Raw genomic sequence first — 23,523 nt, 5'->3', positions numbered from 1 at the left:
AGAAACATTGTTTAATAGATTTTAAAATTGATTAGGGTACCCAAGTTAAAAGGCCTTTGAATGTAAATTTGTATCTGTGTATTTTAATTAGGCAGGCCAAAAATAAAACCAATAATTTTGTGCACAATAAAAATAATGAAAAAGGAAAAATTTGAAGTGGCCACATTTTAAAATTGTCTTGACACAAATGATATATGAGGACAATCATCATAGACTCATATGATATATGAGTTCCAGGACAGCTGGGGCTACAAGACCCTGTCTCAAAAAAGACAAAAAAAAAAAAAAAATCACACTTGAGGCTGGAGAGATGGCTCAGCAGTTAAGAACATTGGCTGTTCTTACAGAAGACCTGGGTTCGAATCCCAGCACACACACACAGCAGCTAACAACTGTCTGTAACTCCAGTTCCAAGGGATCCAACAGCCTCTTCTGTCTTCCACAGGTGTTGCACGACACGGGTGCACTTACCTACATGCAGGCAATACACGTTTACATATAAAATAAAAATAATAAAATAAACATATATAAAAAAAACTTGGGGCTGGGCATGGTAGCACACACCTTTGGTCCCAGCACTTGGGAGGCAGAGGCAGACAGATCTCTGTGAGTTCAAGGCCAGCCTGGTTGGCCTACATAGTGAGTTTAGGTCAGCTGGGACTACAGGGAGACCCTGTCTCAAAAAGACAAAAAAAAAAAAACTTGAAAGCTCATGAGCGAGGAGGACAAGAGCTTGAGGGAGGTGGGAACTGAGGAAAAGGATTCTCGTAATGAGAGAGCAGCAGTGGGGGAGGGGCGGGTGGCTCTGTGGGTAAAAGCACTCACTGCCACGCCTAACCATCAGAGTTCCATCCCCCAAACCCACATGGTAGGAGAGAATTGACGCCCACAAGTTTTCCTCCGACCTCCACACATGCCTGCATGTGCCCACACATCACATACATGAACACAAACAAAAATAAGTAAGTAGAATGTAATAAAGTTTAAAAACAAAGAAAGCGGAAGTGTAGACTAACCAGGGGAGGATAGGGAACCTGCTGGAAAGAAGGGGCGGGGCAGAAAGTGGGGGAGAGGAAATAATAAGAGCAAAGTGTAAGGACACATATGTATGAAGACACTGTGTTGAAACCCATTATTTTGTATGCTAACCTAAAAATTAATTTAAAAAAAAATTCCCAGGGCTGGAGAGATGGTTCAGTGGTTAAGAGCACTGTTCTTGCAGAGGACCGGGATTCGATTACCAGCATTCACATGACAGCTAACAATCATCTGTAGCTCCAGTTCCAGGGGATCCAATGGCCTCTTCTGTCCTCCGAGGGCACTGCATGACAAGGGTGCACCTACCTACATGCAAGCAATACACGCATACACATTAAATAAAAATAAATTAAAAAAAAAAAAAGACATTCCAGTGGCCTACACCCTGAGGGAGGGTGAGAGGCACTTCCTCTGCCCACAGTAACACACAGCAAGCTGAGAATCAAACTTCTGTGTTGAGCCATGGGTTTAGGTGCTATTTATGAAGCACAGCTTAGCCCAATACATTATTAAAACTGCAAAAATGAGTTCATGTTTTTGTACAATTCAGATGCTGAACCTGGTATTTGCAAACAACATTCTCTGTCCAGTAGCACTGGAAATTCATTCAGGATTCTGGACAAGTCTTTGTTTCATTTTATTCATTTATTATTAGTACATGTATGCATGTGTATGATGTGCGTGAGTGCACATGCTAAGGCATGAATGTGGAGGTCATAGGGTAACAGTGAGGAGCTGGTTCTCTCCTTTCACTTTTAGGTAGGTTCCAGGGATTAGACAGGCTTGCATCTTCTGGCACTAAGTGCCTTTAACCCCTGAGCCATCTCACTGGCCTCTCTTTGCTATTTCAAACTGCTTTATGTCTGCCCACCCCACCCAAGGAAAGACCAGCAGCCTGTCCTCAGCTATTGACATAACCCAACACTTGCACAAATTCCTAGGAAGCAGTACCGCTCTCTGAGTGGTTATTCTACCACCAGCCTTCAGGTTCCACACAGGTCGTGAAAATAGTGGAATGAGTTGAACCAAGACTGGTTCCCGCTTTCCTGAAGAGGCCATGGTAATGATGATTCTTTGCTTTGCTAAACTATTCTCATAAGTGTCCTTGTAAAATTTACTTTTAACAAAGTACCCTGTGTACTAGTTACTTTGCTGTTGCTGTGACAAAATACCTGACAAAACAACTTAAGGGTTTGTTTTAGCTCATAGCTTAAGGGGATACAGTCCATCATGGAGGGAAAGCATGACAGCAGAAGTAGGAAGCGGCTGTTCAGGTGCCATCCACAGCCAGGAAGTTCATCAGGATGAATGTTGGTGCTCAGCTTGCATTCTCTTTACTCATTCTGGGACTGCCCACATTCAAGGAAGGTCGTCCTTCCTTAAACCTCTCTGGAAACACCTTCAAAAGGCATCACACAAAAGTGTGTGTTTCATGACAGTTCTAAATCCAGTCAGGTCGACAGTGAAGATTAACAGTGTGAAGTCAATTTAGCAAGAGCTCTTACCACTCTTGATATTTGGTTAGTTTCCTCATCCTTCACCATCTTCCAGGTGATGTCTGTTAAAGTCAGTGAGATAGCTCCATGGGTTAAAGGCACTTGCCACCAAGTCTGGCTACCTGACTTTGATCCCTAGGGCCCACAAGGTCAGGGGAGAAAACTGACTCCTGCAAGACGTTCTCTAAGCTCTGGTCACATATGCACATACACACAGGTAAATAAATTCATCTAATTTTAAAAAATTAAAGAGCCACGTTAGGTTAGTATCACCAGAATCCTCCCCACCATGGAGTTCTGACTTGGGAACTTCCCATCTACTGATCTGTATCTCCCTTTCCCCGTGACCATCTATTTCCACTTTCCCATGCAGTGTTCCAAGAACTCAGTCTATCTCCCTCAGTACTAAACAGCACTGCATATCTATCTTGATAGTCTCAAAGTTTTCTTTACTTTCTATTAGCATATGTCAGTGAAGCATTTTTTTAATTGAATATGACATTAGTGACAATGGTAGGGTGAGGGGCATTCAGCACAGTGAAAACCCTCAAGTGTAGAGACCCCAACTTGTCCAGGGGTCCTGGCTGGGGATATATTTGCTGCCATAGCTCATCATGGTGAGGAGGAAAGGTGAACAGAGTACAAACCACTCCTCGGGCACTATATCTTCACATTTATCTGAATTAAACCTGGTGAAGTCTCACTCTTTGGAGATGTGGGTCTTCTGGTGGCCCATGAACCAGAACCTGGCACTATGCAGAGACTGTCACATGATCCTCACTCTGCAGCTGGGTGAGATGGATGTTATGACCTGGACAATGTGAACTGTGGCTATCGTGGCCTGGGCACACAGGTGCTGTGCTAATCTTCTCCGTATGGTTCCCATTTTAGTACTGGGGCTGCCAAAGGGAGCGTAATGACTAACAGCTGCCCGTTCAATGACTTCCAATAGTTTGTTACCATTAGGAAACACCCTAAATTGTCAGGGATTCAAGTTAACATCCAGATCACTTATTTCTACAGATCCGCAACAACTTTTGTTCTGTTTTGTTTTGCTGAGACAGGGTCTCCCAGCTGGTTTACTCTCTATGTAAACCAGGCTGCCCTTGATCTCAGAGACCTGCCTGCCTCTGCTTCCTGGTGCAAGGATTAAAGGTGAGTGCTACCATGCCTGAGAACAACTTTTAAATAATTGTGAACACGGGCAGTTCTGGGGTTAGATGTGGTCCATGTGCCTCATTTTGCAAAGTGTTGAATTCTAGTGACATTTAGTCCATATTTAGCCACATATATGTACAGTGACTTGTCCAGGCCTCACAACTGGAAACCAGAGACAATAATCACACCGGCTAACATCTGCTTCATAGCCCTTAGGTGAGAAATCTTCAGTAATGAGGTCTGTTCTGTTCTTTCTACACTTTAATTGCACAAAGCCCAGCCCTCATTTCCAGTGCACCACTGCCGGCCTTGCCCGCCAAGTTGCCTCATTTGATTTAAAAGAAAAAGATTGTTCTTTTTTTTTTTTTTCTGCTCTGACTCATCTGTCCCAGTCTCCTCAGCAGCCCTTTCAGGGTTTCTTCTGAAGAACGCTGCAGAAAAATGACAAAGTAGACAATATTAGACTTGAGTCAGCATGGTGTGGCACGCCCATAGTCCTAGTACTCAGGAGGCTGAGGCATGAGGATCACAGTGAGTTCTAAGTCAGCCAGGGCTCCAGGCTGAGATTCTGACTGGGGATGCAGCTCAGCTGCTTGTCCTGCATGCACAAAACAATTGCAGAAATCCAGGGATGGTGTTGCCCATGGGTAACCCAGCGCTGCAAAGTGAGGCAGGAGGATCAGAAGTTCAAGGTTACTGCTGGTTGGGGTGGGGATGGAGGGACACAGCTCTATGGCAGAGGCCTTGGCTAGCATGTGTGAGGTTCTGGGTTCAATCTTCAGTATTGGTCAGAAAAAAAAATTTTCAAATAAGTTGTTCAAAGTCATCCTCACTACAGCAGAATTTGAGGCCAGTCCGGGCTTTATAAGACCATGTCTAGGGGAAAGAAAACAAAAACAACCAATGAGATTATGACTCAGAGAAAAACTAGACATGATTGAAAGCCAGCCTGGGCTACATGAGACCCGGGCGGGGGGGCGCTGTAGGATTCTATCTCAAAGAAAAATAGACATAAAATCAAAATTAAAGATTAAATTGATTTGAGCCTGGTGGTGCACGTTTTAAATCCCAGCACTCTGGAGGCAAGGCAGGCAGATCTCTGTGAGATGGAAACCAGCCTGGTCTATACAGAGGCTACAGGGAGACTGTCTAAAAATAGAAGGAAATTTCTAAAGAGTCCTCTGTGTGTGTGCACCTTTAATCCCAGCACTTGGGAGGCTGAGGCAGGCGGACCTCTGTGAGTTCAAGGCCAGCCTGGTCTACACAGCGAGGCCAGCTGGGGCTACAGGGAGACCCTGGCTCAAAAAGACAAGAAAAAAAAAAAAAAAAAAAAAAAAAAGTCCTTGGGTCTGGAGAGATGGCTCAGTGGTTAAGAGCACTGGCTGCTCTTGCAGAAGGCTGGGTTCGAATCTCAGCACCCATATGGCTGCAAACAGCCATCAACTCCAGTTCTAGGGGATCCGATGCCCTGCATGACACGGTGCACTTACACGCAGACATTACACATACACTAAAAATAAAAATATAAAATATTTTTTAAAGTCGTGTTGCTAGAGATGTACGCCCCGCGAGCTGCGTTCCCACCCCGCAGGAAGCGGAACTTTCTGGAGCAGCTTCCACTCGGTCCAGTGCCCCCGGCGGCTGGGAGCTCGCGTGCTCTGGGTACTCCAGCCTTCCCAGCCATCTGTCCAGGCCCGGAAGCCCAAGGAGCAGCAGCGCGAGGATCGGCCGGAGTAACCAGCCCGCCCCCGCCCGGACCACGTGACCGGCCAACATGGCCGCTAATGGAGACGGCTGCCCGGCGGGGCTGGAGCCGAGCCCGGAGCCGCAGCCGGAACCCGAGGCCGGCCCGGAGCCGGGGGAAGAGTTCGAGGTTGTGGACCGGAGCCAGCTGCCCAGCCCCTGCGAGCTGCGGAGCGCGGCGCGGGCCCGGGACGGCTGGTCGGCGCCCATCCTGACGCTGGCGCGCAGGGCCACCGGGAACCTGTCGGCGAGCTGCGGGAGCGCGCTGCGCGCGGCCGCGGGGCTGAGCGAGGGCGGCGGGGAGCGCGCAGGTAGGCGGGGGTCGCGGGCTGCTGGGGGACCCGGACCGCCCGGAGAGTGGACCCTGTAGTTGCGACCACCTGTTGCACGCGGCGCAAGGCTGTGCACGCGGCGCAAGGCTGTGCACACGGCGCGGGCTCACCGAGACCCGCGCACCCGGCAGGCGGCTGCGTCCCACCCCGCGGTGTCATTGCGCACCCCGGAACCCCGAACCGTGCTCGCCGATCTACTTTGAATAAGATCGCTGGCTTAGACGGAAAGCCACCGGTGGTCGTGTTTTGCATACTTAAAGGGCTCCGGTGCAGGTGCCCTGCGTGACCGCCGCTGCGCACCTCCCGCTCGGGTGGAGTTGGCATGGAAACTTGGTGAGAGCACCGAGTCTGGAGGTTTTGGTTCCCCTTGGGCCCCACCACTAACAAGCCATCACCCCTCTCGAATTTCCCAGCCTAAAAAATGGGGATTTTTTTGTTGTTTTTGAAGTTTTAGTCTGCTATCCTGTACAGTTTGTTTCCGCTCTTGTAATCTAGAATAGATTTCTTGTAATCTAGGAAGCTAGAATTTCAACATACCAAAGAAAGAATAGAAACTTTAAAATGATCATTTATGGAGAGTTTGATTGCTGACGTGGTGGTACTGGCACATAACCCAGCACTTGAGCGGCCAAGACAAGTATTCCTGAGCTCAAAGCCAGCCTGTGCTACAGAGTGAGAACTTGCTTCAAAAAGTCAATTATGTTTTTTAATTTAGCCCTCTGAGGCAGATACTTAGAGCTGTGTTATCCAATACAGTAGCCACTGAATATGTGATGTTTAAAGGTAAAATTAAAATTAAGTTTAATTTTTTATTGAATTAAAACACTGAAATTGAATACAGTCAGCCTTCCTTAATCACAGATTCTACGGCCCTGGATTCAACCAATTCTAGATCTTATATGTAAGTATTCTGGCAAGTGAGGTGTGCCAAGCCTTTAATTCCAGCACTTGGGAGGCAGAGGCAAGCAGAACTCTGTGAGTTCCAGGCCAGCCTGGTCTACATAGTGAGTTCCAGCTCCAGGTGGACCCTGTCTCTTTTGTATTGGGGCTTGACCAGATGGCTCAGCACTTGCTGCCAAGATGACGACCTGAGTTCAAGTTCCAGAACCCTCATGGTAGAAAGAAAAACATACTGCTCTGGTTTTACCACTAACCTCCACAGGTTCACAGTGGTACACACAGGCGTGCACGTGTACATACTCACAAGTAAATTTTTAAAAAGGAAAATTTTTAAGTATTGGGCAGAAAATTATATCTGTACTAAATATATATGTTTGTGAGCCAAACATTTTGCCAATTGAGGCATCTCACTAGCCCTAAAACTAGGATTTTTAAAAAATTACATTTATTCATTTATTTGTATATGGATGATAGGGGCTGGGCTGCACACCATGGTGCACATGTGAAGGTCAGAGGGCAACTTGCAGGCATCAGTTCTCTCCTTCCAGCATATGGGTCCCAAGAATCAATCTTAGGTCACCAGGCTTGGTGGCAAACACCTTTACCAGCTAAGACATCTCACTGGCCCTGCAACTGTAGTTCTTTAAAAAAAATTTTTTTTTTATTAATTTTATTTTAAGTGTATGAATGTATGTACTTGCACCCGTGTTGTGCAAAGTCCATGGAGATCAGAAGAGGTCATCAGATCCCCTGGAACTGGAGTTATGGACCATGTAGGTGCTGGAATTCAAACCTGGGTCCTCTGCAAGAGCAGCCAGTGCTCTTAACTGCTGAGCCATCTCTCCAACCCTACAACCGTAGTTCTTAATTGAGTTAAAAATTGTGTTCCTTAGCCACAGCATACACACTTGTGAGTACCCAGTAAGTTGCCTGTGACTAGTGGCTACTGTGCTACCCAACACAGAGCTTTCCATCTTCATAGGAAGTGCTGAGGACAGAGCTGTCTAAGGACTGTCCTGCTTCTAAGCCTTTGAGGCTTTGGGAGTCCCTCTCGTGTGAATTTCTGTTGCTGTGACAAATATCTGAAAAAGGATCACCTTCAAGGAGGAAAGGTTTATCTCGGCTTATGGTTTCAGAAGTCTGTGGTAGCTGGGCCTGTGGTGGGGCAGAACATTCCAGCAAAGGGCATGGCAGAGCAAAGTTGCTCATTTCATGGTGGCCAGGAAGCAGAGAGAAAATGACCACACTAGAGGGTACTCTCCTTTCTCCCTCTTCCATCCAGTCCTCCAACCTAGGGGGTGGTGCTGCCCACATTCAGGCCAGGTATTTCCTGTCCTTAGTTAACTGTCTCTGGAAACACCCTCACAGACGTGCACACCAGCCTCCTAGATGCATCCCAGTCCAGTCAGCCACTGCCTTTCTCATCTGCTACCACACTTGCCAGAGATGTCAGCACCCACAGCAAACAGTGAGTTGTGATCTAGACAGATGAATGCGTTGTTTAGATCCTGCTTACAATTCTGTCAGTAGAAAGTGGGCCAGAAGATACTGAGGGCGCCTGCACTACCCAAGATTCTACTTCCTTCTAGCTTGACACCATGCCTAGCAACTTTTTGAATTCTTTTTTTTTAATATTTTATTTATTAATTTTATTTTATGTATATTTTATGTGAGTGCATGCATGTCGTGCAGTGCTGCAGAGGTCAGAAGGGGGCTTCGGATTCCCCTGGAACTGGAGTTAAGTATGGTTTGTGGCCACCATGTGGGTGCTGGGAATTGAACCCGGGTCCTCTGCAAGAGCAGTCAGTGCTTTTAACCACTGAGCCATTTCTCCAGCCCTGAATTCTTATAATAACAGCATAAAGCATACTCAATACACCAACATAATATTTTGTTTCTTTGTTTCTTATCTTGTCAGCTTTTTCTATTTAAAATTGATTTGGTTTGTTGGGTCAGTGGAGCCAATATGGATCAAAGGGCTTGGTGTGCAGAAGCTCCATGCTTGAAACTGATGATCGTTTTTTCAGCCAGGCTTTGTGACTCACACCTGTAATTCCCAGCACTCAGGAGGCTAAGGCAGGAAGAGTGCCACAAGTTTGAAGCCACCCTGGGCTAGATAGTAGGGCCCCAGACCAGCCTGGACTACAAAATAATAAAAATAATAATTTTTTCCTTTGACTTTATGTTTTATTAATGAAATGTGCTGAGACCAAGGAGCATGGTCAGGGGTCCTCAGAGGCAAGTTCAAGTGGGGTCCCTCTCTGTCTCCTCAGGAGCTCTAGGCTGTCTCTCTTTCACTCCTTGGCTCCACTATAGCCAAGAGTGACCAGGAAGGGAAGGGACTAAACCCTCTGAATCTGAGTAGTGCAGAACCATTGGACACTAGGTAAGCAAATGAGGAAGGGACTGTCACCCACCTATCCCTGCAGAGAAGCTGCAGTCCAGTCAGCACAGTGGGAAGAAAAGATTGACGTCTACCTGTGGTCCAGGCCTGAACAGTTCACTGGCCTTTGTGAATTGTGTGGAGGGCCCAGATGATAGTTACTATTATCAACATCTTTTTTATTGCATTTAGTGTGTGCGTGTGTGTGTGTTTGTGTGTGTGTGTGTTCATGCACACACCCACATGCATAGTGCAGGTATGGCGGTCAGAGGACAACTTTCAGGAGTCAGTTCTCTCCACCTTGCGGATCTTAGGTATCGAACTCAAGTCTGGCAACAAGCACCTTTCCCCACTGAGCCATCTCGCTGACCCTATTATCCCCATTTTATAAAGAGAGAGGCTTAAACCAAGACAAGGTGTCTCTCAAGTTCATGCTTAAGCACAGCACCATGCAACCTCTCTAAGTAACTTCTGAGGTAAAATGTCACAATGTGGATTTTTGAAATTAGCCAATTTAAGGAACGTATTAAGTAATTCACTGTCACTGAATGTGGCAAAAAAATGTGAGCATGGCTTCTCAGGAGCCACAGTTCAGAGGACAGCCAGGTTGAGCTGTGTGGCTGTCCTTGCAGGCCACCAGCGTTCAAAGCCATCAGGTCTTTAGCAACAGTCTGCTGAGGCCTCAGAGGAGCAGAGCAGGAACAAGACAGTGGCCAGCACTCTGTCGCCATTGACCTGCTGACTCCAGAGGGGAAAAACCAACAGTTTGCCAAGGGAGCAGCTTAGGAGCAGAGGTTGAATGGGGACAGAACTCTTACCAGATAACATTTGTTTTGAAATAATTTTAAAGAAAGTTGTGGAATATTATGGAATGTTTTGAGTGCCTGTTTTAAAAATATCTGACATGGACCCTGGTGCCACAGTGACCATGTTGTCAACAATTGCCTTGTTTTCATTTGGGGAAACTGGATCTGGGGGAGACAGAGGAAAATCGGGTGCCATCCTCAGAAATGCCATCTGCATTAGTCAGAGTTCTCTAGAGGGACAGAACTGATGGAATGAGTATACACTACAGGGGATTTATTAGATGGGCTTGCAGAATATGGTCCAGGTAGTCCAACGATGGCTTTCTCATACTGGAGAGGCCAAGAACCCAGTAGCTGCTCGGTCTAGGAGGCTGGATGCCTCAGCAGTCCCCACCTGGAGCTGAAGGCTTGGACGATTCCTGGAGAGCCACTGGTCTTCAGTCCATGTTGGAAGCCAGAACCTGGGTCCTGATGTCAGTGAAAGAGGTGGCAGCAGCAACAGCAGCAGCGACAGCAACGTACGGGTAGGTGAACTCCTGAACAGGGTAGGCGAGCTCCCGAACAGGGTAGGCGAACTCCCCAACAGAGTAGGTAGATGAGCTCCCCAACAGAGTAGGTAGATGAGCTCCCGAACAGGGTAGGTGAACTCCCCAACAGGGTAGACGAACCCCCAACAGGGTAGGTGAACTCCCCAACAGAGTAGGCGAACCCCCAACAGGGTAGGTGAACTCTGCAACAGAGTAGGTAGATGAGCTCCCGAACAGGGTAGGCGAACTCCCCAACAGGGTAGACGAACCCCCAACAGGGTAGATGAACCCCCAACAGGGTAGGTGAACTCTGCAACAGAGTAGGTAGATGAGCTCCCCAACAGGGTAGGCGAACTCCCCAACAGAGTAGGTAGATGAGCTCCCAAACAGGGTAAGTGAACTCTGCAACAGAGTAGGTAGATGAACTCCGCACCAGGGTAGGTGAACTTGCAAATAGGGTAGCTGACCTCAGATCTCCTTCTATCTGGATGCCACTGGAAGGTGCAGCCCACATTCAGGGTGGGTCTTCCCACTTCAAATAACCTGATCAAGAAAAATCTTTTATATCAGATCTAGAGAGATGGCTCAGCGGTTAAGAGCACTGGCTGCTCTTGCAGAGGACCTGGGTTTGGTTCCCAGAACCTACATGGGAGCTGACAACCATCCATAACTCTAGTTCCAGGGAATCCAGTGCCCTCTTCTGATCTATGCTGGCATTCCACACATGCGGTACACATACATACATGCAGGCAAAACACCCATACACATAAAATAAAAATAAATCACCGGATGTGGTGGCATACACCTTTAATCCTAGCACTCAGGAGGTAGAGGCAGGTGGATCTCTGTGAGTTCAAGGCCAACCTGGTCTACTTAGTGAGTTCCAGGCCAGCTGGGGCTGCAAGAAGGCCCTGTCTCAAAAAGACAAAAAAGAAAATCCTGCACTGGAGAGACAGCTCAGTGGTTAAGAGCACTGGCTGCTCTACCAGGGACCCTGGTTCGGTACCCAGCACCCACATGGCAGCTAACAGCTGTCTCTAACTCCAATTCCAGGGGATCCAACACCCTTTTCTGGCCTCCATGGGCTTTGTACATACAGGTGCTCTTGCATACATGCACACAAAACACCCATACACATAAAGAATTTTTTTTTTCTTTTTGGTCTTTTGAAACAGTATCTCCCTGCAGCTTCAGCTGGCCTGGAACTCCCTATGTAGACCAGGCTGGCCTTGAACTCACAGAGATCCACCTGCCTCTGTCTCCAGAGTGCTGGGATCAAAGGTGTGTGCCATCACACCCAGCCCATAAAAATAATGTTTTAATCCTTTATAGATGTGTGCAACCACTTAACTCTTAGTTGATTCTTGATCCAGTCAAGTTGACAACTGACAGTAACTATCACACTGTCCACCTCCTTTGATACAGAGTTTCTCCTTGGCCTGGAGCTTGCCAGTTAGGCTAGACTGGCTGACCAGTGAACCTCCTGTCTCTGCCTCCCCAATTGTGGGATTACAAGTGCACACCACCATGCACAGCTCTTTTATGTCGGTTCTAGGACTCAAACTCAGGTCCTGGTGCCTGCACTGTAAGTATTTACCAACTGATATATCTCCCCAGTCTGAGGGAAACATTTGTTTTTGTTTTGTTTTGTTGTTTTGAATAAGAAATGCATGTGAAACTGGGTATGGTGGCATATGCAGAGGTAGGTGGATCTCTGTGAGTTCAAGGCCAGCCTGGTCTACATAGTGAGTTCCAGGCCAGCTGGAGCTATCGGGAGACCCTGTCTCAAAAAGATGAAAAAGATAAAAGAGAAAGAAATGCATGTGATCCAGGGCTGCATAGTGAAACCCTATCTCAAAAAATAAATAAATAAAAGAAGGAATGAAAGAAAGAAAACAGAAATGCATGTGTTGATGCTTACCTATAATCTCAGTAGTCAACAGGCTGAGCAGGAGGATTGTCATGAGTTAAAGGCTAGCCTGGGGCTACATAGCAAGATCCTGTCGTGGTTGTACTGGCTAGTTCTTATTTTTTGAGACAGGGTCTTCCTGTAGCCCCAGCTGGTCTGGAACTCACTATGTAGACCAGGCTACCCTCAGTCTCACAGAGATCTGTCTGACTCTGCCTCCTCAGTACTGGGACTAAAGGTGTACATTACATAAAAATTATTGAGGAAGGCCTATAGGCCATGCTACAGGGTTGGTGAGCAAGAAGATAACCTGAACCCAGAGCCCAGGAGTTCAAAGGCTAGACTAGGTAGCCTCGTGACAAACCATCTTTAAAAAAATGATTTCATTGTCTTTCTCACCAGATCAGTGGTATGCATTCTGTTTCTGTCTGTTATCTTTCAAGGCTGTTGTTTTTTTGAGATAGAGTCGCACATAGTCCAAGTTGGCCTTGAACTCTCTGTACAACCAAGACTGGCTTTGAATTCCAGCCCCCTACCTCCAGCCTCCTAAGTGCTGGGATTGCTTCAATGGCAGAGTTTATTTTCCATGTTCAGATCATCTCTGCATCACTGGCACAGTTCTGCCTTTGAGATAAGAAGTGGAATTTCCTGGAAATCAGAAAAGCACAGATTCATTCTTCCTCCTGTCAGTTCAGTGCTGGTTAACGCCTTGCCATATTGAAAGACCATGTGACTGGGGATGTAGCTCAGTGGTAGAGTGACCACCCAGCATTTACCAGGGGGTTAAATACCCAGCACAGAATAAACTGGCCGTGGTGGCACATGTCTATAATCCAAGCACTTAGGTGGTAGAAGCAAGAGGATCAGAAATTCAAGGTTATCCACAGCTATATAGGGACCCTGTCTCCAAAAAAAAGAAATATTCTTTTTTGTGGTTTTGAAATTATTCAGATATATATTTTGGCTTATAGTAAATACTTTTATTGTGTGTGAGTATGTGTGTGTACCACAGCATGTTTGTGAAGATGAAAAGACAACTTTTTATTTTAATTTTTAAATTTTATTTATTTTTATTTTATGTATATGAGTGTATTGCCTGCATGTATGTGAGTGCACCTGTGTTGTGCAATGCCACGAAGGTCAGAAGAGGGCTTTGGATTCCCCTGGAATTGCAGTTAAGGACAGTTCATAGCTGCCATGTGGGTGCTGGGAATCAAACCTGGGTCATCTGCAAGAGCAGTCAGTGGTCTTAACTGTTGAGCCATTTCTCCAACCCTCAGAGATTGATTCTCTCCTACCACATGGGTTCCAGGGATCTCAGATGATGTAAGTGTTATCAGCAAGCACTTTAATACAATGAACCCTCAAAGGACAACTTTTGAGAGTTGATTCTCTCCTACCACATGGGTTCCAGGGATCTCAGAGGATGTAAGTGTTATCAGCAAGCACTTTAATACAATGAACCCTCAAAGGACAACTTTTGAGAGTTGATTCTCTCCTACCACATGGGTTCCAGGGATCTCAGAGGATGTAAGTGTTATCAGCAAGTACTTTAATACAATGAACCATCTCACTGGCCCAAATACTTTTAATCATAAATTTGTTATGTGGTTCTTTTTTTTTTTTTCTTTCGGTCTTTTTGAGACAGGGTCTCCCTGCAGCCCCAGCTGTCCTAGAACTCACTATGTAGACCAGGGAACTCACTATGTAGACCAGGCTGGCCTTGAACTCACAGAGATCCACCTGCCTCTGCCTCCCATTATGTGGTTCTTTTAAGTGAGTCAACTAATATGTAAATACCTTAAATGATTTGTTAAGTGCCATCCATCTTGAGAATAAATAGCAAATTATGTAATACTTAAAGATTTTACATTTCCACTTTCATCCCTTGAACTAGACTTTCCACTTCTTCCACCACAGATTCTCATACTAATGTAATAGATTTTTTTTTCTTTTTCTTTTTCTTTTTGGTCTTTTTAAGACAGGGTCTCCCTATAGGCCCAGCTGGTCTGGGACTCACTATGTAGACCAGACTGGCCTTGAACTCACAGAGATCTGCCTGCCTCTGCCTCCTGAGTGCTGGGATTAAAGGTGTGCGCCACCATGCCCTTCCATGATAGATTTTTTTTAAAGGATTTTTTAAGCCAGGCATGGTTCTGCACGTCTCTGTGAGTTCAAGATAAACCTGGTCTACTTAGGGAGTTCCAGGCCAGCTGGGGCTACAGGGAGACCCTGTTGAAAAGACCAAAAACAAACAAAGGAGGTTTTTTTAATTAATTAATTAATTTTTATCTTATTAAGACAGGGTCTCCCTGTAGTATCAGCTGGCCTGAAATTCGATATGTAGACCAAGCTGGCCTCAATCTTAGAGATCTACCTGCCTCTGCCTCCAAGTGGTGGGATTAAAGGCACATGCCACCATGCCCAGCAAATTTACTTTTATTTGATGTGTATTAGTGCATAAATGTGCATAAATGCCTGTGGAGGACAAAAGAGGGCATCAGAGCCCCTAGAACTGGAGTTATGGGTGATTGTTGGCCACCTGGTGAATGCTGGGATTCAAACCCTGATCTTCTGTAAGAACAGCCAGTGCTGTTAACTGCTGAGCACCATCTCTCCAGCCCCTATAATGTAATAGATTTTTATGTTGTAAGCAATGTTACTAAGCATCCTGTCATAAATATACGCAAAAAATATGTAAATAAGTTAAAATAGAATCTTTCTTGTGATTAAAGCTCTAAGTGTATAAAAAGTTTTTCTGGAATGAATTACCATGGGAATTTTTAGTAATGCTATGTTAATAAAAGTTTCATGAGTATAGCTTTAAATTTTATTACTTTAATTTTATATATATGAGTGTTTTGCCTGCATGTGTGCAAGTGCACCACCTGTGTGCAATGCCCATGGAAGCAGCTGGAACTGGAGTTAAGGATGGTTAGCCCCCATGTGGGTGCTGGGAACCAAGCCCAGATCCTCTGCAAGAGCAGCCAGTGCTCTTAACCACTAAGCCATCTCTCCAGCCCCCCCATAAGTGTAATTTTTCTTTTTCTTTTTTTTCGGTCTTTTTGAGACAGGGTCTCCCTGTAGCCCCAGCTGTCCTGGAATTCACTATGTAGACCAGGCTGGCCTTAAACTCACAGAGATCTGCCTGCCTCTGCCTCCCGAGTGCTGGGATTAAAGGCATGCGCCACCACGCCCGGCTCATAAGTGTAATTTTTATACATAATTATTATACATAAGTGACTTGTCTTGAATTACACTTTTATTTTGTGTGTGTGCATGATTGTGGGCACATATGGTGCCCATATAAAATTAGAACAACTTGTTGACAATTTGCTTGAGTTGGTTTTCTCTTTCCATGTGGGTCCCGTGGATCAGGCCTTCAGGCTTGGCAGCAAGCATCTTTATCCACAGAGCCATCTTGCCAGCCCAAATTACATCCCTTAATGAGCCAAATGGTATCAGTTTTCATCGTTGCATGTATCTGTAGATAAATATATACGATTTATGGCTAAGATGCAATAGAATTTGGCATCAATTTTTGTCTTAATTTTGTTTTTTATAGCTGTGATCCATGAGACACCTGCTTCACATAAATATCAGAAATAGTTTCATTATAATAATGCTGCTCCTCTTGAGCACCTTCCAAGTTAGACCACATCACATTGCTCTAATGTCACTTTTTTGTTGTTGTTCTTTTGTTTTTATTTAAAGTAAATAGTTGAAAATCATCTGATTTGGAAAAATGTGCAGTCTGGGCATAATAAAGAAATGTCTCAACTTCTGGGAATATACAAAAAAAATATTTCACCAAAACTTACCAAATGACAATTATACCTGTTAATCTTCCATTTATGTACCTTTTTTAAGCTAGAAAACTCAAATTGATTGAAAATATCTAAACGTCATTTCTTTACCCTTTTGTCAATACAATATTTTTTGTCAAAAGACTTTTTTTTGCCTCCGAAGTCACTGCATGAAGAAAAGATATGGGGTAAGGGATTACTTGTCTTTTTTTAATAAAGAGAAGAGTGCCTTTGAAAACTGAAGATCTTAAGAGATCTGGGCATGCCCAGTCCTTGGCAAGACTTAGGCAGTTTATACTCTCATCTGCTTTACAGAACTGGGTGTGGGGGATTATTCAAAGATAATCTGGGCTGGAGAGATGGCTCAGCAAGGTTAAACGCACTGGATGCTCTTGTAGAAGACCTGGGTTCAAGTCCCAGCACCCACATGGTGGCCAACAACCATCTGTAACTCCAGTTCCAAGGGAATCTGATGCCCTCTTCTGACTTGTGAGGGCATTGCATGACACAGGTGCACTTACAAACATGCAAGCAATACACTCATACACAAAAAATAAAAATAATAAAAATAATTTTTTTGGTCTTTTTGAGAGAGGGTCTCTCTGTAGCCCCCCAGCTGGCCAGGAACTGCTTTATAGACCAGGCTCACAGAGGTCTGCCTGCCAAGGGCTAGGATTAAAGGTTTATGCCACCATGCCTGGCTCATAATAAAATATTTTTTTAAGAAGATAATCTTTACAAATTCTCTGTGGTTATGGTATATTCATGGAGTTTTCTTTGTTGAAGATGTTCCCCCCCTTCTTTTTTTCCCCTTAAGTTTACAATTTTGATTTTCTTTTCCAGTGTATTTCTTTATAATCTTAATCTTACCACCTCTATCCAGATGCTTTACTTAACTCACTTTTTCCTACTCACAACCAAGATGAAATGTTTGGAGACCGTCCCAGCAGCTCTCCCTGTCTTCTTGGGTTTTGCTGAGAAAATTTAGGATTTTTAGCCTTACAGTGTTACAATCTTAAGAACCTTTATTACAAATTCAGAGTTATATTGGTCTTAGATTTAACTATAGTTTAGTTTCTGTATATGTATAAATGGTGTGTGTATATTTACATACATATACACACAGGTGTCTGTGTATGTATGTATACACATATATAAGCTGTTTTAATCCTATGTCCATATCAGTGCTCATGTCCTGAATTTACAGATCAACAATGGTAAACAACTCAACACAAAAATTTAAGACTGAACTACTAAGTAGTTCACAGAAAAACTACTGGGGGACAGTAAACTATGAAAAGTACGTGGGAAGAAAACGTGATGTCCGGCTCCAAACAAGTCTGAAGGGTGGCGTGGGCAAGCGCACACCTCCCTGGGAGCCCCCTTCGCCCTGAGGCTAGTTTTCCTCCCAGGGCTCTTTGGGGGGGTCTGAAAAAAATTTTTTATGTGTATGTGTGTATTGCCTGCATGTAGGTAAGTGTCGTGCAATGCCCGCGGAGGTCAGAAGAGGCTGTCGGATCCCCTGGGACTGGAGTTACGGAGTTATGGAGTTAGCTGCCATGTCGGTGCTGGGATTCGAACCCGGGTCTTCTGCAAGAACCACCAGTGTTCTTAACTGTTGAGCCATCTCTCCAGCCCCGGGGTCTAAAATTTTTTATTCTAGGATGTCATTTTCCTGGGCTTGAGAGAACATTTATTAGGTAAGCACTTGCTTTAGGTTTCTGATCCTAATTGTAGACAGACTCAAACCAAAGCGACAAGATTAATGGCGTTAAAATGGAAATGTAGCAGTTATTTCTGGCGAACCTTTTCAAGTGTGTACAAAACCCAGAATTGCCCACAAGTCATGGATGAAACAAAGATGGGCGACATCAGAACTGAGTCTGGGAAGGAAGGGAGGATGCTTTCCTGCCAGCTCGCAGGCTGGGACCAGGAAGCAGAACCGTGTGAGCCGACTGGAGTTCCGAAGTTCCGACCTGGGGACCTGGTCCACAAAAAAAGAGCACAAAAAAAGGTGTTCCTGCACTCTGTGGGCACGGCTTTGAGTTGGATTCGTCCAATAGGAATGGTTAGGGGTGGGGCGATTCGCGCCCCTAGCCCGCCCCCTAGCTTGGGGCAAGGACTCTTTTCATTGGTAGAGGAAGAGACCAATCGTGGTGAGTGTTGGTAGGGCCGTTGCCCTAGCAACAAGCAGACGGGCCTGGGCGAGGTCCCAGAGCCTGAGCTGGTGGCGAGTCCCAGGTGGAGCGGGCTGTGGGCTCCCGAGATGGATGGTCAGCTGACTGCGAACCCCGGTTGTCTTCCCGCCAGCGTGTCCGCACCCTGAGCCAACCCCTGGCCCTCTGCCTTCCCAGTCTTCCCTCTACTGCCCGGCGTCTAACCCCGTCACCTCCAAACCACATTCAGTGCACTAACGAAGCTGTCCCTGCTTGTGCCCCACAGCATCCAAGGGCCAGATGATGGAGGAGCGTGCCAACCTGATGCACATGATGAAACTCAGCATCAAGGTCTTGCTCCAGTCTGCGCTCAGCCTGGGCCGCAGCCTGGACGCGGACTATGCCCCCTTGCAGCAGTTCTTTGTAGTGATGGAGCACTGCCTCAAACATGGACTGAAAGGTGAGTCTGGGGATGTTTCGGAGTATGGAAATTTAAGCTATGCCTTTGCTCTCCGTGTTTTCCTTAGTGCCAACCATTATGGCTGTAGGGACCAGAGAAGTTTACAGAAGTTTGGATGTTAAGTTCCCCGCTTTCTTAGAGCACCGTTGTCAGTGTAAGCCACGGAGGCCATTGTTAGTTCTCTGGGCGTCTCATTTAAAATATTTTATTATTTTTATTTTATGTGTATGAGTGTTTTGCCTGAATGTATGTAAGTGCACCACGTGCACGCAAAGCCTACAGAGGCTAGAAGAGAATGTCAGATCCTGGAACTGGAGTTACATGTCATGTGGGTGCTGGGAATCGAACCCAGAACCTCTGGAAGAATAGCAAATGTTCTTAATCACTAAGCCATCTCTCCAGCCCCTAGTAGTCACATTTAAAAAGTGAAAAGAAGCAAGTAAATTACTAATGCATTTTATGGAGTGCAGTATAACCAAAATTTCGTTTTAAAGCTGGGCATGGTGGCACATTTTAATCCCAGCACTTGGGAGGCAGGAGCAGGCAGAGAGAGCACTGTGAGACTGAGACCAGCCTGGTCTATGTAGCAAGTTCCAGGTCAGCTGAGGCTACAAGGAGATGTCTCAAAAAATATATGTATGTATCATTTTAACACATAGTCACTACTTTGAAGCCTTAATTCTGCCATATTTTACATTCTTTTTTATACTAAGACTTAAAATCCACATACAGTGTGTTACACTACCAGCACATTTCAATTAAGTTCCTTGGTTGCATTAACCACGTTGTAGATGTACCGTAAGTAATGAGTGTGGGTAGGGATGACCTTGGACAGTGAAACTCTGCAATTTGACAGTGAACTCAGAAACACAGAATTTCAAAATGCTACAAGCTGAAGGAAGCAAAACAGGTTAGATGGTAGAAAGTGAAGAAAGGAAACTTCCAGATAAGCAGGTGGGCAAGGTCTTTCAGCAGAGTTAATATGTCAGCTAAAAACGTAAAGAAGAGGACCCCTGGGATTGGGGGGCACGTCATTCCTAGCACATGGGTTAAAAAACCAGACAGATGCAAAGGTACTGAGTGGGCTCAACGTTGGTTTGAGGCAGATACCCGGTAAGTGGGATATGTGGAAGGGAAGAATGGGAGATGGGGAGAGGCTGGATCATGCAGGCCCTTCGAGGTGGTGATGAAGACTTATATTTTCTTCCAAGTGAATTTGGAAGATTTTAAACAAGGCCAAAATGGGACCTAATTTTCTTCTTTTAAAAGAACTTCCAACTCTATGGAGAACAAATTCTATGGGTGGGGAAATGAAGTATTAGCAGGGAAGCCAGTGAGGTGTTACAGCAGTTCAGGCAGAGACGGCAGTGGCAATGTAAAGAAGTCGGGCTTTGATGTTGCCACCAGGAGAGCAAAGCCTTCACAGGTTTCTTCCATGGCCAATAAGCTCTTTGAGAAAGAGCACTGGAAAGGGATTGGAAACACTGCTGCCAGAGGAAAGCACTGCTGATTTGTTCCTTGGCCTCTCCTAGTCCTCAAGACCAAGTCAGAGGATTGGGTGTGAAGCTCTGTCACTTTACTTGGCTTTTGAGAGAAAGACCATGGGCCCCAGGAGACACTTTGCAACTTGTTCTTATGAATAACACTTTTGTTTTCTCTTTTAGTTAAGAAAAGTTTTATTGGCCAAAATAAATCTTTCTTTGCTCCTTTGGAGCTGGTGGAGAAACTTTGTCCTGAAGCATCAGATATAGCTACGAGTGTCAGGAATCTTCCAGAATTAAAGTGAGTGAGAAGCATTATGCTGACTGAATGTTTGCTTTTTCACTTCCTTGTGTTTACCTCCTCTCAGTTCCTTGCTGATAAAACATTTTCTGACTTGAGGGCTGGAGAGATGGCTCAGTGGTTAAGAGCACTGGTTGCTCTTGCAGAGGACTGGGGTTTGAATCCCAGCACCCACATGGAGGCTTCAACCATCCTGACTCCAGTTCCAGGGATCTAACACCCTCTTCTGACCTCTGTGGGCAATGCATGACACAGGTGCACTCACATACATACAGGCAATACACATAACACATATTAAAAAAAAATTGTCTGACTTGGAGCAAACTGTCATATGAACCGTACCCTCCTTAGATTTTAAGCCCGCCTGTGTTTCTCATTATTCACGTGATCTTGAGCAAGACTTGTACCTCTCTGACCCTCAAATTCCTTTTTTTTTCGTATGAAGACAGTGGTTGCTGCTTGTCACAAAGTTCATATAGGTTAAAGGTATTGGGACTGGAGAGATGACTCATCGACTAAAAGTGCCAGACAAGCTGGTACACACCTTTAATCCCAACACCCAAAGAGGTGGATAGATCTCTGTGATTTCAAGGCCAGCCTGGTCTGCATAGTGAGTGTCAGACCAGCTGTAGCTACAAGAGACCCTGTCTCAAGAAACAAAACAAAACCAAAAAGAAAAAAAAGAGTTCTATTAAAAATGCCAGAATCAGGGCTGGAGAGATGGCTGCCGGTTAAGAGCACTTGCTATTCTTGCAGAGGACCTGGGTTTAATTCCCAGCACCCACATCAGGTGGCTCACAGTGGCCTATAAGTCCAGTTCTAGGATCCAGACCTCCTTCTGGCCTCCTCAGGCACTGCATACACATGGTGCACATACAGACAAGCAGGCACATATACAGGCACATAAATAAAATAAATATTTTTAATAGAAATGCCAGAATGAAACCCAATACTATACTGTGTATGCTAATTAACTTTTTAAATAAAAAACCCACAGGCCAGTGAGATGGTTCACTTGACAATACAAGTTTGCTCCCAGGCATCCATGTAGGGGAAGTAGAGAACTGACTCCCACAGGTTGTCCTCTAAGCTCCACTCATGCCATGGGCATGTGCATGGCCTACCCCCACACATACACACTAAGTAAACATGTAAAAAAGAAAAAAAACAGAACAGTGTACTCAGTTTTTGTAAAAGGAAGGACTCCTTTTTAATTTTTTTTTAATTTTTATTTTATAAGTGTTTTACCTGCATGCATGTAAGTACACTCTGGCTTGTGGATGCCAGAAGAAGGAATTGGATCCCCTGGACCTGGAGTTAAGGATGGTTCTTAACTGCCATGTAGGTGCTGGGAATCCAGGTCCTCTGCAAAAGCAGCCAATGATCTTAACCACTGAGCCATCTCTCTAGACCCAAGAGTTCATATTTATACTTATTTTCATATGCATAAAAATGTTCTCAAATATTCTCGAAGTTGGGGCTGGAGAGAAGCATGGACACTTGACGGTCGCTACACCATCCCCCCCAAAGAATGACTCCCCGCCAGAACCCATCAGTTGCCGACAGCTCCTCAGCTAGATGTGAAGCTTCATGAGCCCCTTTTCCATCCATGCTGGGATGTTGATGGCTTCATCTTGTGCAGACAACCACAGCTGGTATAAGTTCATGAGTATAGTGACCATGTTGTATCCAAAAGGCAGAGCTTTATAGCAGTTCTTCCCTTTATCTGCCTCTTACATTCTTTCCTCCACTTCCTCCATAATGTTCCCTGAACCTTGGGGTAGAGAGTTGAATCGATGTCCCGTTTAGGGCTGAGCATTCACCATCACTTAGCATTTTGACCAGTCTCTGCAGTTACCATTGCGTCTTGCAAACAGAAGCGTCTCTGGCCAGAGGTGCACAGCACTAATCTGTGAATATAAACAGAATAAAAACTGCCTTTTAGAAGGCAGTTTGACAATATGACCATTTAGCAAAACAGTTGTAGGGTCCCTGCCGCCTATGACCTCCATAGCCATGGGCCTTTGACCAGGTTTACACTACGGTTAAATAGCTTTTCCCCTGTTTTACTTTCTCTTCTCTTCACTTATTGGGGGGAGGCCAGATTTCAGAGCCTTTTTTATTAATGATATTAGCTTAACCCTTCTTGTGTCTAGCTTCTGGGTCTTCTAGGGCACATCTGGCCCTTGGAGCCAGGTGTTTGGCTTTGAGAGTTTCTTCTCAACGATGACTCATTATAGCACAGTAGTATATTTACTACTTTATTGGATGCTACCAATGTAGTTATTCTGCATGAAACAGACTCCTTTTTCCCTTAAATAGTTTTAAGACTACAGTTGAAAAGCTTGCTCTTTTTTGTTTGTTTTTGTTTTAATATTTAACCCAGGGCTGGAGAGATGGCTCAGCTGTTAAGAACACTGGTTCTCAAGCTGGGCATGGTGGCACACGCCTTTAGTCCCAGCTCTTGGGAGGCAGAGGCAGGTGGCTCTTTGTGAGTTTGAGACCAGCCTGGTCTACATAGTGAGTTCCAGGCCAGCTAGGTCTACAGGGAGATCGTCTCAAAAAGACCACAAAAAAAAAAAAAAAAAAGAGCACTGGTGTTCTCGCAGAAGACAGGGGTTCAAATCCCAGCACCCACATGGTAGCTAACAACTGTCCATAACTCCAGTTCCAGGGAATCTGACAGCCTCTTCTGCCCTCCATGGACATTGCATGACATGGGTACACTTACCTACATGCAGGCAGTACATGCATATACATAAAAAAATAATATTTAACACAGATCTTTTGAAAATTGTACTTTTGAAGACAGTTGCACAATAGTGTGGAATGTATTTAACACTACTGAACTATGTGCTTTAAACAGGGTTAATGTTGTAAATCTTACATTGTGTCTATTTTATCACAGTTAAAATTAAGCATAAAATTGCATATTTGAACCTGTGCCTCAGAAATCTTGTGAGACTCAAACACTTTGACATGTACTGTGTTCTGTCAGTCTTTTGATAGAATGTTCATCCATTCCAC

At 45.0% G+C, this 23,523-nt stretch overlaps 1 protein-coding gene and 1 pseudogene across 4 annotated transcripts in view; one reads left to right on the top strand and one right to left on the bottom strand.

Annotated features, from left to right (window-relative positions):
* LOC103749393 overlaps positions 1-5,468 on the bottom strand; it is a 32,495-nt pseudogene extending 27,027 nt beyond the window's left edge.
* Rufy1 (RUN and FYVE domain containing 1) overlaps positions 5,449-23,523 on the top strand; it is a 58,678-nt gene continuing 40,603 nt past the window's right edge. The window contains exons 1-3 of one of the 4 annotated variants that reach the window (XM_008852262.3): positions 5,449-5,746; positions 18,541-18,714; positions 20,379-20,496. In XM_008852262.3, the coding sequence (XP_008850484.1) occupies positions 5,467-5,746; positions 18,541-18,714; positions 20,379-20,496 (572 nt within the window). In that variant the 5' untranslated portion in view covers positions 5,449-5,466. Of the gene's footprint in view, positions 5,747-18,275; positions 18,393-18,540; positions 18,715-20,378; positions 20,497-23,523 lie in introns of those variants that run through there. The other 3 variants (XR_607937.2, XM_029555616.1, XM_008852264.3) reach the window with 3 other exon arrangements.

Source organism: Nannospalax galili, unplaced genomic scaffold, assembly GCF_000622305.1.
Source record: "Nannospalax galili isolate Female #2095 unplaced genomic scaffold, S.galili_v1.0 scaffold1206, whole genome shotgun sequence".
Classification (NCBI taxonomy): Eukaryota; Metazoa; Chordata; class Mammalia; order Rodentia; family Spalacidae; genus Nannospalax; species Nannospalax galili.
This window is presented reverse-complemented; position numbering and strand designations above follow the sequence as displayed.